This window comes from Ochlerotatus camptorhynchus, unplaced genomic scaffold (genome assembly GCF_037179485.1).
Source record: "Ochlerotatus camptorhynchus isolate MF236.1 unplaced genomic scaffold, CSIRO-AGI_Acam_v1.1 ptg000136l, whole genome shotgun sequence".
NCBI classification, from domain to species: Eukaryota; Metazoa; Arthropoda; class Insecta; order Diptera; family Culicidae; genus Ochlerotatus; species Ochlerotatus camptorhynchus.
Genome location: NW_027040626.1, coordinates 651649 through 668544, shown reverse-complemented (window position 1 = coordinate 668544; position 16896 = coordinate 651649). Strand labels below are relative to the sequence as shown.

General features: G+C 39.5%; 1 protein-coding gene and 4 non-coding genes across 5 annotated transcripts in view; 2 read left to right on the top strand and 3 right to left on the bottom strand.

The window, feature by feature from the left end:
• Positions 1-3993: 3993 nt before the first annotated feature.
• Positions 3994-4065, top strand: TRNAW-CCA (transfer RNA tryptophan (anticodon CCA)). Its single transcript has one exon. It is a non-coding gene; the product is annotated as a tRNA-Trp (tRNA).
• Positions 4066-6408: 2343 nt separating this feature from the next.
• On the bottom strand, positions 6409-6481 carry TRNAM-CAU (transfer RNA methionine (anticodon CAU)). Its single transcript has one exon. It is a non-coding gene; the product is annotated as a tRNA-Met (tRNA).
• Positions 6482-12392: 5911 nt separating this feature from the next.
• Hand (hand) overlaps positions 12393-16896 on the bottom strand; it is a 30894-nt gene continuing 26390 nt past the window's right edge. Inside the window, exon 5 of the mRNA XM_065220959.1 lies at positions 12393-12675. Within this exon, the coding sequence (XP_065077031.1) occupies positions 12586-12675 (90 nt within the window). The 3' untranslated portion in view covers positions 12393-12585. The remainder of the gene's footprint in view (positions 12676-16896) is intronic.
• TRNAW-CCA (transfer RNA tryptophan (anticodon CCA)) lies at positions 15906-15977 on the top strand. The gene has a single exon. It is a non-coding gene; the product is annotated as a tRNA-Trp (tRNA).
• Positions 16075-16147, bottom strand: TRNAM-CAU (transfer RNA methionine (anticodon CAU)). Its single transcript has one exon. It is a non-coding gene; the product is annotated as a tRNA-Met (tRNA).

The window sequence follows — 16896 nt, the reverse complement described above, 5'->3', positions numbered from 1 at the left end:
GCTACGGTACAAAGTTCACTTCCACACGATTCCGGCCGTGAATTTCGAAGTTTTTCTGATTGAGGTAGTCGATTCATTCGGATTTGTTCATTAATTTATCCGAAATACCCTTGTATTGGTGTGATCACTACTGCGTAACGTGTAGTAACCGCACAGTTTTTAACCCTGCAACGACCGACATATCATGTGCGCAATGATCGTGGAAATTGACGTTAAACTTCATAATGGTTCTGAACTTTCCATATAAACCTGTAGAATATATCCAGAAACGAAGAATATCACACGTGCTACGGGATGATTCACGTCTATAATGTCACACTTGGAAATTTACCACAGTGTCAAATTAAAATACGTTCAAATAAAAATTCTTTCCAGAAAACCTTGGCAAGAATAATGTAACTTCTAGTACATTACAGTGACACCAAAATAAACAAAAATTTTCATATTAAATAATTGAATGATTTGAGTCACGCGAGAAGCCACGGAGTGCGAATTCAATTTACTTTGTAGTTGGGTAAGCGTTTCGATGTAGGAAATGTCTCTACTTGTCTACCTTTTTGTGCTGCTCGGTATCTAGGCACACGTATGAAATGTGATAGAATTTAATCATATCTTCATCAACATTTTCAAAATGATACAAAACATCAAATCTTGGTCAATATTTCAAAAATTATATGGCATCGATATAGAACATTTTGACTGGCTACAGCCTAGTATGAATCAATCGAATTCTCAGTTTCAAGTTGTGAGTTAGACGCAGTGTTTAACCTTTCAGTACTTGCACCAACTTTTATAAGCCGAGCACTCGCACATTGTACAAAATACAACTGTATGTTATTTTCTCCTCATGAAACCTAATATTCTCTAAAATATTCATCAAGTATTGGTATATAGAACATGGGTATTAAATTTCATGAAACATGTTTAGTCTTACGTTGAGCAAGCTCCAAAGTCGGTAGGCTTAAAAAAAAATCATGTTGTACTTTGTACAACGGTGCGAGTGCAAGGCTACGGTGCGAGGTTAAAGACAATAAGTAATTTATTTCGAAGTTTGATTTACATTTGAAACTTTTATTAACGTGTTGAAGCAGATAAATGACATAACATATCTTGCGGTTGAATAAAAAATATCAATACTATCCCAGCATGCTTAATTTAGCAATAGTTTCCATCATCAAATCCGATAGGAGTGATCCCGCCAGTGGAGGATAAACCAGTTTTGCGGTAGGGTGGGTGAGCCAGTAATGGAGGTACTAAGCCAATTTATTATTTATCAAATATACGATGTACACACAATTGTTATACGTCAATCTATAGCTTTCAAATAGGCTTTCAACCTCTATTTTGATAGAAAAATATTACATTGTAATAAAATTGCATAAAATTTTAGAAAGATCGTCCGAAAGATTAATAGGAACACTGTTCCAGTAGTTGTGGTAGTTGCTAACTTTGGTTCCTATAATAGTGGAATGCGTTGGTTTCTTATGGGTTCCACTGCTATAGGAACACTACCGCAACTATAGGTGCAAAGGAGTGAACATCTTAAGGAAAATTAATTATTTTCCGTCACTTTTGGGCATATTTTAAGTTTTAAATATGCAAATATGCTTTATTTTAGGAGAGCTACCAATGAAAAATAATCTTATCCGGGTCCTCCTCACTATTCCGGCACAACCTCCATACCGCAACTATAGGTACACGGTACACCACTATTACTGGAACACCTACCCTATGGAGATTTTCGAAAAATCTTCAATTTCTTTTCAAACCTTGTTCCTAGCGGTGAGGATATTTCTACAGTTTGTTCTTCTTAGTGACATTATGTAGAAATAATATCTCGGACAAATTGCACCATTATTGATATTTTTAATTAAAAGTAGTCAGATGCAGCTTGAAACACCTATATCTGGCGGACAAGGAATTCAATTTTATAACCACTAATGTCGTGATAAAACCTGTCAATTAACAAAATAGAGATTTTTGCACATTTTAATTTGTTTAAAAAAGCGTAATTTTTAAGTCACACAGCTGGAATTTGGAACACAGTCAAAATAATATATTTTTTCTACCCACAGCACTCTTTTAATTTAATTTCAGTGCTTATGGTATGTAACGCTTTGTAACGTATTAAAATATTGTAATGCAGATAACGTATGCTTCACACAAACACTAAAATATGATTGTAAAACACATACCCATAAAAAAATCTATTTTTATCTCGAATGGTAAGCGAACCAATGTGGGACCATGTCATTGTCATTGAAAGATTTTCACGCAATATATAACGTTTTGCACCGTCGGAGTTAATCTCAATCGGACGACAGATCACTGTTTACGTGGACGTCGATTTTTTCTTGGGTGGATTTTCCCGATAATTTTTCAGACTACAGTGCAACATCCTTTCACTGTGCATTTCCTCGGAATTTTTAAAATTATTGTTTGCGAAAAATATTCTAAGAGCTTCATCATTCGTGACGTCTCGCTGCAGAACCTAATTGACAAAATAAAATTTGACCTTGTCACTAGATGATTTTTCAAAACATATAAGCCCTCGTCAGAATATTTTTTTTTGTAAATCTTCGGTTATTTTCATGCACTTTTATTAAAAACTATTGTTAAACATGTTTGTAGGTAATAACCTAGAGGTCTGTTCGCTCCGATTAATTTCTTTAATCATTTAGCTACCTACGAAATTATGTTTTTAATAAAACATGCAAATGAACATCACTGAGTCTATTGTCGCTTATTTGACTGGTATTCCTTGATGATCCTTATCAATTCGTTATTGTGCATGACTGGGACGAAAGCTGTTGTTGCAATATTAATATGAATAAATTATATGTATTAGCACTGTATTAAAATGCTAAAAGTCATTAAGTTATTTCCACAGCTGTATGATTCTGTTTATCTTATATATAAAAATCTTTCATCCTCTGAATGGGTACACACATTTTCCAACCAGAGGGTAAATCATATTGTTTTGAATAAGACTTTTCTATTAATCATATAAAAATAATTTCTGCTAATTTTATAAATCATATTGATATTCTAGAATTGCTTGAGACTATAAAACAAATTGTGAAGGTTTTCTATGAAAATATTCATTCAGAAAGAAGTTGGTTCTTCGGAACAATCTATTGTAAGTACTACCATTACAAATATATACACAAGAAGTAAAAAACTTAAACGTACATCCACAATACATGCCATTTGTTTTGACTGCATAATATATTAGGGAAATTAGTCTTCAGAAATGTAGGAGAATGTTACGAATGTACTCAAAACGAAAATTTAATGTCACCTATAGGCGCGAAACATTACATTACCGATAAAGCAGAGTATACGTAATGTTTGCTTCGATCCGCATTGTGTGCGTTTGACTGAGTTCATCTGCCCACCATTATAGCCGTTCATCCCATGAAGTGTGCTGAACTTATTCCTACCAATCAATGCGGGTATAGTATTGCGAATCTTATGAAAAAATCCGTCGGGCGGCTACCGTAGAATTCTAATGCAGCTGTCAAAGTTCTACCGCCAGTATAAAAATGAGCTAAATATTAAAAAAAAAACATGACAAACTTGAAGTATTTTTGCAGGCAATTCTTTAAAGTATTGTTGATTGGACAGCTGCGGTGTAACTTCTTCTTTTTGTAATTAATTCGTAAAACGGAAATAAATCTCTGGAATGGCAATATAATCCATTTAATAGTATCTTGACATAATCGTATAGGCTACAAAGTACATAGTACATAGGTGTTTTATACAAATATCAAAAGGAAAACAACATAATTTAGTTGTATTTTTACCCTATTTTTACAATGTTAATTTAAATGTTTTTTATCGTATATTTTTACTGTGATCCGACGTGGTAGTACTATTGAAATAAATATACTGTATCCAAAGAAACACATTCGCTTTCTGTAAACTAAAGTCAAAAGTTAAAAGTCTATGCTGCACTATTGATAAAATTATTTGGAAAGAGAATTTTCACATGACTCCGTGGCGCAACGGTAGCGCGTCTGACTCCAGATCAGAAGGTTGCGTGTTCAAATCACGTCGGGGTCATCTGTGATACTTTTTGTCACAAGTTTTGGCCAATCATTATTGTTAGGATCATCCATAAATGACGTAGCATACTTTTGACCAATTTTAGGATCAACCCCTCCTTCACTCCCTTTCGTAGCGTAAAATGCTATGGTCAGTCACTACTTCTGAAAACCATGCACCTACCTCCCCTCATTTATGCATGTTTCCTTAGTGGTTTAGCACGCTTACCTTTGTTTTTTTTTTAAGTTTAGCGATAATCTTGGTTTTGCTAAATGTTGACTTTAAGGTGAATCGCTGTGGTTATTTCTTGCAAGGTCACCACGAAATGTTATGAGCACAAGTAGGTTACATGTCCCTAAACTGGGTCTAATAAGCAGCCACCAATTGATTTCAATCATATCACAATTGATCTGCAGACGAATCCCACAGTCACCGTGCGTACATTGTGTATTGATTTATGCTCATCATTTCCGTTAAAATTGAACACGATAAACAGTAACTAAATTTACCATTTTCACAAACTTAGATTCAATACCGGCCTACTGTCCCATCTTGGGGTCCAACAATGTATGTAACTTTGGCCATTTGAAATGAGTTGTTTTTTTTCAACTCACTGTGGGTCACTGTTATGCACAACACAATTCTTTTCATATTATTACACACTAAAAAAATCTGAATTTTACTGGTGCATGTAAACTTCCTTTTCACGTAAACTAGCAGCTTGCAAGAAATGTTGCTCAATTTATGTGCATCATAGTAACGGTAAATACATTTATTTCTGTTGATTATGATTTTACATTGGTTTATTATTTTAATTGATTAGCCTATCTGCACAGACAGGAGAGGAAGAGTGAACGATTCAGTGTATCAAAAAGTGGACAGACAGACAGACAGACAGACAGACAGACAGACAGACAGACAGACAGACAGACAGACAGACAGACAGACAGACAGACAGACAGACAGACAGACAGACAGACAGACAGACAGACAGACAGACAGACAGACAGACAGACAGACAGACAGACAGACAGACAGACAGACAGACAGACAGACAGACAGACAGACAGACAGACAGACAGACAGACAGACAGACAGACAGACAGACAGACAGACAGACAGACAGACAGACAGACAGACAGACAGACAGACAGACAGACAGACAGACAGACAGACAGACAGACAGACAGACAGACAGACAGACAGACAGACAGACAGACAGACAGACAGACAGACAGACAGACAGACAGACAGACAGACAGACAGACAGACAGACAGACAGACAGACAGACAGACAGACAGACAGACAGACAGACAGACAGACAGACAGACAGACAGACAGACAGACAGACAGACAGACAGACAGACAGACAGACAGACAGACAGACAGACAGACAGACAGACAGACAGACAGACAGACAGACAGACAGACAGACAGACAGACAGACAGACAGACAGACAGACAGACAGACAGACAGACAGACAGACAGACAGACAGACAGACAGACAGACAGACAGACAGACAGACAGACAGACAGACAGACAGACAGACAGACAGACAGACAGACAGACAGACAGACAGACAGACAGACAGACAGACAGACAGACAGACAGACAGACAGACAGACAGACAGACAGACAGACAGACAGACAGACAGACAGACAGACAGACAGACAGACAGACAGACAGACAGACAGACAGACAGACAGACAGACAGACAGACAGACAGACAGACAGACAGACAGACAGACAGACAGACAGACAGACAGACAGACAGACAGACAGACAGACAGACAGACAGACAGACAGACAGACAGACAGACAGACAGACAGACAGACAGACAGACAGACAGACAGACAGACAGACAGACAGACAGACAGACAGACAGACAGACAGACAGACAGACAGACAGACAGACAGACAGACAGACAGACAGACAGACAGACAGACAGACAGACAGACAGACAGACAGACAGACAGACAGACAGACAGACAGACAGACAGACAGACAGACAGACAGACAGACAGACAGACAGACAGACAGACAGACAGACAGACAGACAGACAGACAGACAGACAGACAGACAGACAGACAGACAGACAGACAGACAGACAGACAGACAGACAGACTCAGAACATCCCGTCGGCGCCGACTGGGATTGAACCCAAGCCTGCTGGGGTGAGAGGTAATCACGCTTACCACTACACCACCGGCGCCGTTGAAAAAAAAAAATCTATGTAAGACCCCACTTAATGGAGCATGAGGTCCATTTACACATGTTCATCTCGATTTGAGCATCCCTATATTATTCCCTATTAATGAGGTAGACTAAAGTTATCTAATCTACTAAAAAGTTACTGCCCCGAGTGAGGATCGAACTCACGACCTTAAGATTATGAGACTTACGCGCTACCGACTGCGCTATCGAGGCGGATATTTGCAGTGTAAGAAACATTTGAAATTGTCACGTTCATACCGTTACATTTCGAACGTGAAAACGTTACATGTAGATTTCGTGCAATCATCAGGCCGACTCAAGAAGTTTAGGACGACTTTCAAAAAGTTCACTGTAACACACGGCCAATGAGAGTATCTCAGTAACTGAGTCGAATTCGTCATTTGTAATAAGTGGGGTTACTAGTGAATGAATAAAATTTTCCTCGCTTTTCCAGGAAAAACTGCTTAAATATGAGGATGGCCTTGAGCTTTTACTCTGTTAAATATTGCTATTTTTATGGATTTTGTAAATTACAGCATAACATCTAGTTTAAGTCATTTTTTGTCTACAACATATCTTTTTAATATTTTTTTCAATTACATTATATTCTATCTCAACACTTTGTAGAACGTTGTCCATATTTTAATCATCGTATTTCTAACGTTGAGGATTGTCATACTTTTAAATCTTTCGAAAGCGTAAGTTTTCGAAAAATAAAATGATTCAAGTCAAAAGCAATTTCTTTTTCCAAAATGTTTACAGTGGTATTCATTTGAACTGGTTTTTTCTGTTGTTGTTTAATTATGTAGATTGCATTCTTTTTCATATTTTTAATCATTTTCTTCAAACTGGTTGCTATGGTAAGATCTAACTTATTTAAATTCCGACAAAACTGCTGCGTTTTTCCGCATCCAGGGTAGAGAAGTATATAAGACAATTTCTGAATGATATGTGGGTATGTGTCTGAATTTTCATGCGATACGTTTTGGCTCACTGCAGATATTGGCCAGGGAGCACTCATAACATGTCCAGGTGTGGCCAATGCGACTTTTGGCGCTCACAATGATCGAAAATGATTAAATATTCTTAAATTTTGATATGGCACCCGAAACATGGTCGGGTATGACCAATATTATCGCTGGTAATAAACAAATTCGCCAAAAATGTAAATTTTAAAATCACATATGATTTGATGTGTCGTATGAAGCGTTTTGGTCATGTCAGCTTTTGATTTCCCCGAATATATCCGGAACATATCCGGGTAGGACCAATGTGGGCCTGAAAACTCAGTATGACCACCACTGATATTTAGTTCTCATGTGATTTAATATGAATTGATGCATGACAGAAACTGAAAACTTTCCAGAGTACACCCAGATCATGTCCGGATGGAGTCAGAATACTCTCCATTTCCCGATGTTGTATATCTCGATATTCCTCCCTATCTCGATGATTTGAGTAGACCCTCCAGATTCCCTTACATCCAGTTCTTTAGATCTCGATACTCTCTCTATTTATCTCGATTGTTCTCTATGTTGATGGTCTCCAGAAACTTATCGGAAACAAATCACTCTCCATATGTCGATGGAAAAATCTAGTTCACTAGTTTTTTCTACGTTTGAAGTAACGGAACGAGTTTTGCTTCGGATTCGGGATAAACAAATAGGGGAAGTTATGAAACTAGTGGTCTGACCATACGGCCTTTTTTTGTTTTAAATAGAACATGACCTCGAAATTACAATTAAAATCAAAAATAAAGTCTCAATGCTATTCTGCATGCCTACATTGACAGAATTGAAGAAAAAAGAAAACTTAAATAGAACATGATTTAGGCCGCATAGCCAATTAGGGGAGCAGTATATCCATAACTGGTACACTTCCCCTACACTCTACACTTCTAGAATCGTATACTAGTAGGCTAATACATACTGTTCTGAATGTCGATCTCTCTCTACCTCGTTGGTCCCTTCAATCGAGAAGTGGAAAGTTGGCTCTACCATTAAACATCTTTTTGAATTCTCATGTAATCTGACGACACATGATGGGTCGCTTCCCTGGGAGTACTCGAAACATGTCTGTTCTGTATTGGTCTGGCCTGGGCACTTGATATTATATTTGCTTTTCAATTCTTAGGTGATTCACCTCTTAACACTTCACTCTCCTCTCCTCCTATGGGTGCTCCCACAGTACCGTTTGCCGAGCCGTTCGCGAGCGGTATATCGAGTCCACGACGCTCAAGGCAGATCCAAAATGGGGATGAACACGGACTAGTGAACGCGGCTGGTGCTAGGATGGATCGGAATACGGTTGTATTTGCACGGTAACTTTGAAGTTTGACCGCAGTAGGTCGAACACAACGAACACTACGGTGTCTGACCGCGCCGTAGATAAATGTTAACGGTAAACTACGGGGCCTGGATATTTTAGTAGGTTGGCTCCTCCTCCACTACTGATCGAGTTTCACGCCTCAAGAGTCGTGCAGACTAATAACTTTATTTCCCTTTTCGAAGAACGATGTTTCACTATGAATATATGTACACAGACAAACAGACGTAACCCTTCATTGTGTATCTTCGTTCATGCATTTAACGGTTGATTTGAATATTATTAGTTCCGCGAACTACTCGCCTCAGCGCTGGCATCGGATCACTTTGACGTTTCTATATATTCTATAGAACTTTTATGCAATATTGTTTACGAGTTAGCGAGCAAGCTTGTTTTCCGCGAGAAGCCAGAGAGATGTCGTTACTGAGGTTATATGTTTTGAGATACTATGTTTTCAAGAACAAGTTTTTCAAAGAGTTACGCCTGTTTGTCTGTGATGTGTATATCACATTCTTTTTGGGTTTGGTTTTCGACTACAACTTTTGACTTTTACCGGGCAATTGACTAGCAACAATGGCGGCTGATTTCCTTGCGCTCTCGATCGTTGATCCATTTTCCTTCAGCTCAATTTCGCCCCATCATGGCCCCCTTTACACCACCTCCCGATGGCCTCCCAGCGGCATCTGGCTGTGAGTAGCGGAACTTCGTGGAGTGGTTGCGTGCTGTCCAGTGGGTGGTGGGCGGTGTTGGCACTAATATTTGAATCCTTTCCTGGTATTCATAACATTTAAAATCGAAATACTAAATTCGAGACAATCTCAACAATATTAGACAGACAGACACACCACTGGTTACACATGTTTAGTCTCGAGATCCATTTTTCGGCCATATCTTCTGAACTCGTTGACTCGATTCCAAAAATACGTTCCATGGGACCATCGTCCATTTTGTGGTAAACACTCCCCCTCCCCCCGCACACAGGGCTACAAATGGTGAGTTGACAACATGGGAAGAGCGTTTTACCTAGCTCTGGTCCTCACAAGTTCGTACCTCACGTCTCCTCCTCACCGTGGTATAGCCTGGGAAATGTTGTCCTTCCGACAAAAGCAAAGTGAGGGGGTGCGACGCGAACACTGGCGTGGTAACCATAGCGCGGCGATAGAGGAAATGCTTTATCAACCCGCAGGAGTATCAGCCGGCTCATTGGGATTGACGCCAGTAAGATCCTAATTACGGCGTACTGGACACGGCATGGAATAATAAACACGACACGGCACAATCGATTGGATACCACGCTACAAGGCTGACAGTCGTGATATTATGCTCTCTGAATAAAAAAGGGTGACAGCTTCTTGAAATGATGAGTGAGCTAATAGCTTAGAGGTAACTCTAAGACTAGAAGGTCCCGAAGAAACGTGCTCAACTTTTTGGTTCAGCTCTGGTACTCGCTTCGGTCCTAACCTAATCGATGCACCCCTCGAAACATAGGAAAATCCTCGGGAAAATCCACGATCCGCTCATTTTATCTGTCAAACTTTCATAGCGAATCAAAACAAACATAGTGTAGTACTAGAATTTCGACTAGAATGGAATACGTTAATCGATTTGCTTGGGACCAACAGGCTGATCTGGATCTGAACATGGCCCTCATGGAGGGCTGTGTTAACCCTAGCATGGCTCCCATGCTTGCATAGATAACCATGGGATCACGATAGGCGACTATATACAACGAGTGGAGATAGCGGCCCGGAGGGGGGACCCAACAGAATGTGGAGAAGTGGAAAAAAACGGTAGGAAAAAGAAGTGAAGAAGAACAGAAGAAGGCCCAGGCCTCTTTGGGAGCGAAGTATGGACGATGCTCTGATCGTCGAAGCAAAAGACAAAACGACGTACGCAGCATTTCCCCGGAAGGCTCGAGTGGATCCGGAGTTGACGGAACTATAAGAGAACGTAGCGCACCCAGAAAGGCGAGATTCTCTTTGAGCTCATTAAAAGGAAGGCGAAGGAGCGAGCGTATGAACTCTATCCCAGGAGACAGTAGTCGAGTACAGGGATCTGGACGAGATCACTACAGAAGACGAGCTTAGAAGTGCGTGGAAGATGTACTGTGATCTGGAAGATATCCCGATGTCAATCAGGATGAGGAAGGCGTATGGGGGCATGCAAACGGTGTTGATATGGCTTTCGACAGTTGCAGCGAATAAGCTATTGGAGACGGTAAAGGTCAAGGTTGGGTGGTAAGTGTGGTCACCAGGTGAGGAACTGCAATGACCTGGCAGATCTGATCTGTGCAGGAAATGCCGAGAGAAGAGTCACATTGCAAGAGGCTCGGCATGCTCTGCAAAAAAAAGAGGATGGAAACGATCATACGATGGGAAGCTTCAAATGCAGCGGTTTTTGGGTCCGGGAAAGGTTCTTATGATGGTCCGAGACATTTCCCCCTCTGTAAGGGACAGAGTCTGAAAGGATATGCACGCGGACGAGCTTACAGAAACGTTAGCGAGAGCATGTGACACGACCATGCCAAGAATCTGGAGCCAAATAACAGACGGCGTCCAGCTTACTGGTGGAACGAGGCACCCTCCGCACTAGTTGTCTCAGAGCCAGAAGTCGTGTTCAGATAGCAAGAACAGAAGCAGATAGAGAAGAACGAGTGTTCCAAGCTGCCAGCCGAACTTAAACGAAAGATTAAGCAGAGCAAGTCAAACTGTTTTAAAGAGCTCTGTTCATACACCAATGCGACGGATGGCCAATGGGGCGACGCATACCGTGTCGTGATGGCGAAGATCGGAGGTCCAACGATACACGCTGAAACGTACCCAGAGAAGCTGAAAGTCATCGAGGAAGGACTTTTCCCGAAGCACAACCCAACGACCGATAACGTTAAAGTTAAAAACCTGGAACTCGTAGCAGTGGCGAAAAGATTGAGGGTGAAGAAAGTTCCCGGTCCAGATAGAATCCCCAACGTGGCGTTGAAAGTGGCGATCCAGGCGTCCCCAAACATGTTCAGGATGATGCTGCAAAAATGCCTGGACGAGGGTCGATTCCCTGACAAGTGGAAGATACAGAAGCTAGTGTTACTACCAAAACCATGAAAACCACCGGGGGATCCAGTATCGTACAGGCCTATATTTCTGCTAGATACACTCTTGGAGAAGATCATCCCAAACAGGCTATCAGATTTTCACATTGGAATCGATTTTTTTTTCAGCCTATTAGATACTCCTTTCATTTCGTCATTTCCTGGCTGATTTTGATAAAACAGTTTAAGTCTTAATCCTAAAAAAAAAATTGGGGCTAAACAAAAGTTTAGCGAATGGTTTTTGCTCCACGTATTATTTTTTTAAGAAAATTTAGTGCCTACAAGGGGATTCGTAAAATATTTCACGTCACTATCTCACAATACTTCTAAGAGGATCTTGTATAAGGTTGAGTGCAGAAAGGTTAGAAAATGAACTAAAAGACTCTCGACTAAAGTTGAAAAACGCCTAGAGGTTCATGTAATATTCACGTAAGCAACTTGTAGCCCCTCCCCCCAATTGTAAGGCTTAGCAATATTTAACACCCCTGCCCCCTTTGTAAGATCTAATATCGAATATTTGAATGATCTGTATTATATAATATGACTTGTCCATGCTTACGTAAGATGGTTTCGGGACCCCCTCTCTCCCATGTAAGAAAACGTAACATTTGTAAGCCACCCCTCTCCCCCTTAGGACTTCAAAATTTGGCTTTCGGATTCAAAGAAGAAATAACAAAAATTCAAAACCTAAAAAAAAAATCATTCATAGTTGAGCACTCGAGGAGCTTTATTTGGCAGATCAAGTTGAAACATTTACGCAAATCTTTGCAAACTTTGTACAATCATGGTCAAATCTCTTCGAAGCATAATTAGCATTATCACGAGTGTGTGCTATACTAATTTATTATGGGTTTTTATTTGCATCTTCCAGGAAAAGATTTATGGAAACAGCACTTATTATTCCTAAATTTCACTTGATGGTGGTCTTTGTTTCCAATGCCCAAACGTGTTGTGGCCACCCGGTTCTACCTTTGATTTTTTTTCCTTCACTGGCAAGATTCTGGAATGTGAAAATAGAAATACAAATTATTAGTTTGAAATCCATCAGACCTGGGAGTTGCTTTCAGTTTTCCGACCTTTAAGATATCTTTATGCTCCCAAATCCACTTGAGATAACAGTTTCAGTTGATTTTTCCTAATCCATTTTTATTTTCATTTCCTTTGAAGAGCGGTATCACTTTGAGTGGTGATGCATTTGGCTGCCAGTACAAAGTATCAACTGTGCTCATTCTCGCATTTGATTCGAGTGCATGCTTTTGCTGCTTCTATGTAGAATAATAGTACCTAGCTGAAAAGTACGCTTGAGCTACAAACGCGATGGTAAAAAAAAAAGATCGGTGCGTCTCTTCCGTTATTAGCTTTGAGTTTGCCGCTCAATTAAAATATGTCAAACGAATTAAGTGAATGAAGAGCAATTTGTATTATGAACGGGTAAGTGGTTTTCCCGTTCTCAGACGTAAATTATCCACTGGAAGGATTGAAGTGGTTTTCCTACACTATAGTTGTGTTGGGAAAATATGTCACATGGGAGATGAGTTTCAATTAAAATTTGTTTTGAAGGAGGCGCCACTTAATACAGCTTTTCAGGAGGAAGTTAAAATAATGAATATTCTGCTAATCAACCTTCTGAATCAGAGAAGAACCTGTCCAATTCGACATGTTTTCGTTTAGTCATGGATGACCTCAATTTTCTTGGTAATCTGTTAAATTACCGCCGTCTTAAATTACGGTTAGACTAGCCATTCTCTCTGTAAAAACCTGCACAGTTTATCTGTCGTCTTTTGTAATGGGTTAACAGTTGTCTGCAGACAGCAAAATATCTGTGACTTGCGAGCTGTGTACAGTCAAAGTGTATAGGTTATCTGTGACAGTGTTATCATGGTCTGTTAACAAATTCTTGCTGACTGTATAGAGAAATTAGTCTGTTTCTGCAACTGTTCTGGAGCATTTGTCTGTCGTAGATATTTTGACATTCAGCAGTTTGTTTACGTTTTTATTTTCAGTGTTCGAATCGGTTGGTTTGGATCAGAAAGCGTTTGGTTGTGCAATCACAAGTGACGTGAAAATGGACGATTGCGGTGAACATTTAAGCAGAGAGCCAAAAACTACCAAGCGTAATCGTCGAATGGTGACCCATTGGTGGTCAAATGAGGTAACCTTGTATTACATCCCTAATAAAATTGTATGGTTATTTTGCTTAACGACGGGTTCAAAGTATCATCCAAACCATTTGTGGAATAGTTCTATCATGTGGGTTATCGTTCGGGTATAGTATTTTTTATTAGGGATTACCAGGATTCTACCACTAATATTGGAAACAAATTGCTGTCCAACTCGCAGATTGTCTTCCAAGGTGATCACGGCCTACAGAATCTTCTTTGTCTTTACAGTGAAATGCTTAAAAAGTATGTCACAGTTAATGAAAATAACTGAAATCATTTTGTCTGTCGACAGTCATATACGACTGTGACTGTAGGAAGTGTGATCAACCGCTGGAAACTAACGATTTTAAATTGGCTCACTACTTGACTAGCCTATTGGTCCCAAGTACATCGATTAACGTACCCCATTCAAGTCGAAATTCTAGTACTACTCTATGTTTGTTTTGATTTGCTATGAAAGTTTGACAGATAAAATGATGGGTTCGTGGATTTTCCTATGTTTCGAGGGGTGCATCGATTAGCTTGGGACAGAAGATAGCACCAGAGCGGAACCAAAAAGTTGAGCACGTTTCTTCGGGACCTACTGGTCTTAGAGTTACCTCTATGGTGTGATCACGTTTATATGCCGAATATGCAACAAAAAAAAAAAAATCAAAAATGGTTAAGATTTCGAGAGATCGTCATCACACACCACTGAAACCGAAGAAAAAATTTCCGTCCGCATATTAAATGTTTGGAATACCCACAATACCCTTTAAGAACTTTACAACAGATTGAGCTGCTAAGTATTTTCAGAATAAAACTTTTTTTTAGTTTTAAAGCCGTACTAAATGTTAAAGCAAGAATAAAATCTCACTAGCAGTGCACTGATTACGAGTACCACACATTCCGCTATAATTAGAGAAAACTTAGGATTTTATTTTTTGAACGGCCTAAATTTAAATTATAGTTTGCTTTTTCGAGGCCCAACATACAGGATCATGAAAAAAATTCAAAGACCCCTACAATATTTTGTCTATGCCTGTTGCTTGTATTCTACTTTCAACTTATATAATGAAATTCAAAAGAGGCGTAAAAGCTATCATAAGGGGCAATTTACAACGTTTCGTGTTGTAATCGTTGAACTGGAGATGGTCTAGAGAACTAATCTTGTATGACGTTATCGGATAGCTGTCGGAGATCAACCGAGTCGCACGCAACATAGCATTATGAGAACCCCTGTTCGTTCTGACCCAGTCACATAATCGTTCTGACATCCATAAAGTCACAGAATCTGGAAAAATAATCCTATCGCCCGGAACATTTTTCTTAAGCCCTAGATTATAATAACTCGTAATCTTAAATAAAGCTTTTAGTTCAAGATTTCGGAAATTAGTCCGGGAGTTTTTGTTTAATTTTCCTCTCTTTTGTGTGCTATTCACTGAATAGAAGAGGATTATACTAAAGTCAGATTGTTATTTCATCAATCCTGTTGGCTCGACTGTCAATCAGTAACTCAAAAACATTTAGAATACAAATGGAGCTTATGCGACTTTTCTACTTGACACTCGATGACAAGTTGAAAAATCGACTAAGCACGACTTCGCAAGAACATCTGGAATATTATAACGAATTGACGGCGATTGAATTTGTGGTTGGCATGTGACGCATGTTTTTCCCAAGATTTAACACGGAATGCAAAGCCATTTAACTGGCATGGGAAATATTGTGGAAAATGACATCTAAATTTAAAGATCATCCCACCACCTGTATCTTTGTTCCAATTAGGTGTCAAAACATTTTAATTAGCAACACTCTTCAGAGAACCAAGAATTCTCAACGGTATTTTCCACCCATTTTTCATCAATACTCTCTCGTCTACACACGCTCATCCACCTGAATTCAAAACCAGATGCTTGCAACATCACCGTAAAAAAACGAAAAACGCGCATGCGCATACCCATGGTAATTGGGGCGTCAAAAGTGGGCGTTAACATATTGCTAGCTTCTTTTCTACCTTAGTGCATGATTTCAACTCATTTAATAAACGTTTTATTTAAGTATTGCTATTGTTCCCCTATGTACATGGGACTCCGTGGCGCAACGGTAGCGCGTCTGACTCCAGATCAGAAGGTTGCGTGTTCAAATCACGTCGGGGTCAAACGAAGAACTTTTTTGTTCGCTTTCAATTCGAATTGATTGTTACACAAACGAACGCAACGTACGAGCGAGCCTCTGCTGACAAAAAAAAGAGTTACTGCCCCGAGTGAGGATCGAACTCACGACCTTAAGATTATGAGACTTACGCGCTACCGACTGCGCTATCGAGGCTTGTTAGGAGGGGAGGCTCTAGTACTTATCACATTTTTCCCGTAGAACAAACTCTGATTTAGAGTCGGAAAACTTCTAGAGAAAATGGAAAACACACTAGGAGAGGGGTCGGTTATCATCCATCCCTATCATCCAATTTATGCTATGCTGCTGGCTGGTTATCGGCAGTTAAGTGACACTTGATGTTCAGTTGCAATTTCTATGATGCAACTGGGAAAACCTTTTAGGTTATTACATATTCTCGTTTAAAAGGGGTGCACATTTTCCCACCAATGGAAAACTTGCTTTTAGTTTTGTGAATAATATAGACATTGTATTTTTATCACGAAATAATTAAGGCAAATGTCCCGTAATTCAATTATCGCATATTATAGAGCAATTCCGGAAAATAATAGAACTGGCATGGGGGAAACGTCAACGCTGGTGAAATTATCGTAGTTTGTTCTCTCCTAAAGCGAAACAATTTATCTGCGTTGTGGCATGTTGCTCAAATCCAGACGCCAGAAAACCAGATACTCCCAATAAAGATAATGATTCAATTATGAATATTGTACTGCACGCCTTGCGGTGTAGCAACAAAGTGACTCTATATGTAGAGTCTATTTCCGAGATGATGTGAATGAGCGGTTTTATGTGGGAAAACAGTCCAAAACGCACCCGTGAAGAAAAATTTTCCAACACGTGGTTAATTTAAAAATTCTATTCCCTATTTGTGGATTTGTCATCGAGCAGCTTTGCTAGCTTAGTAG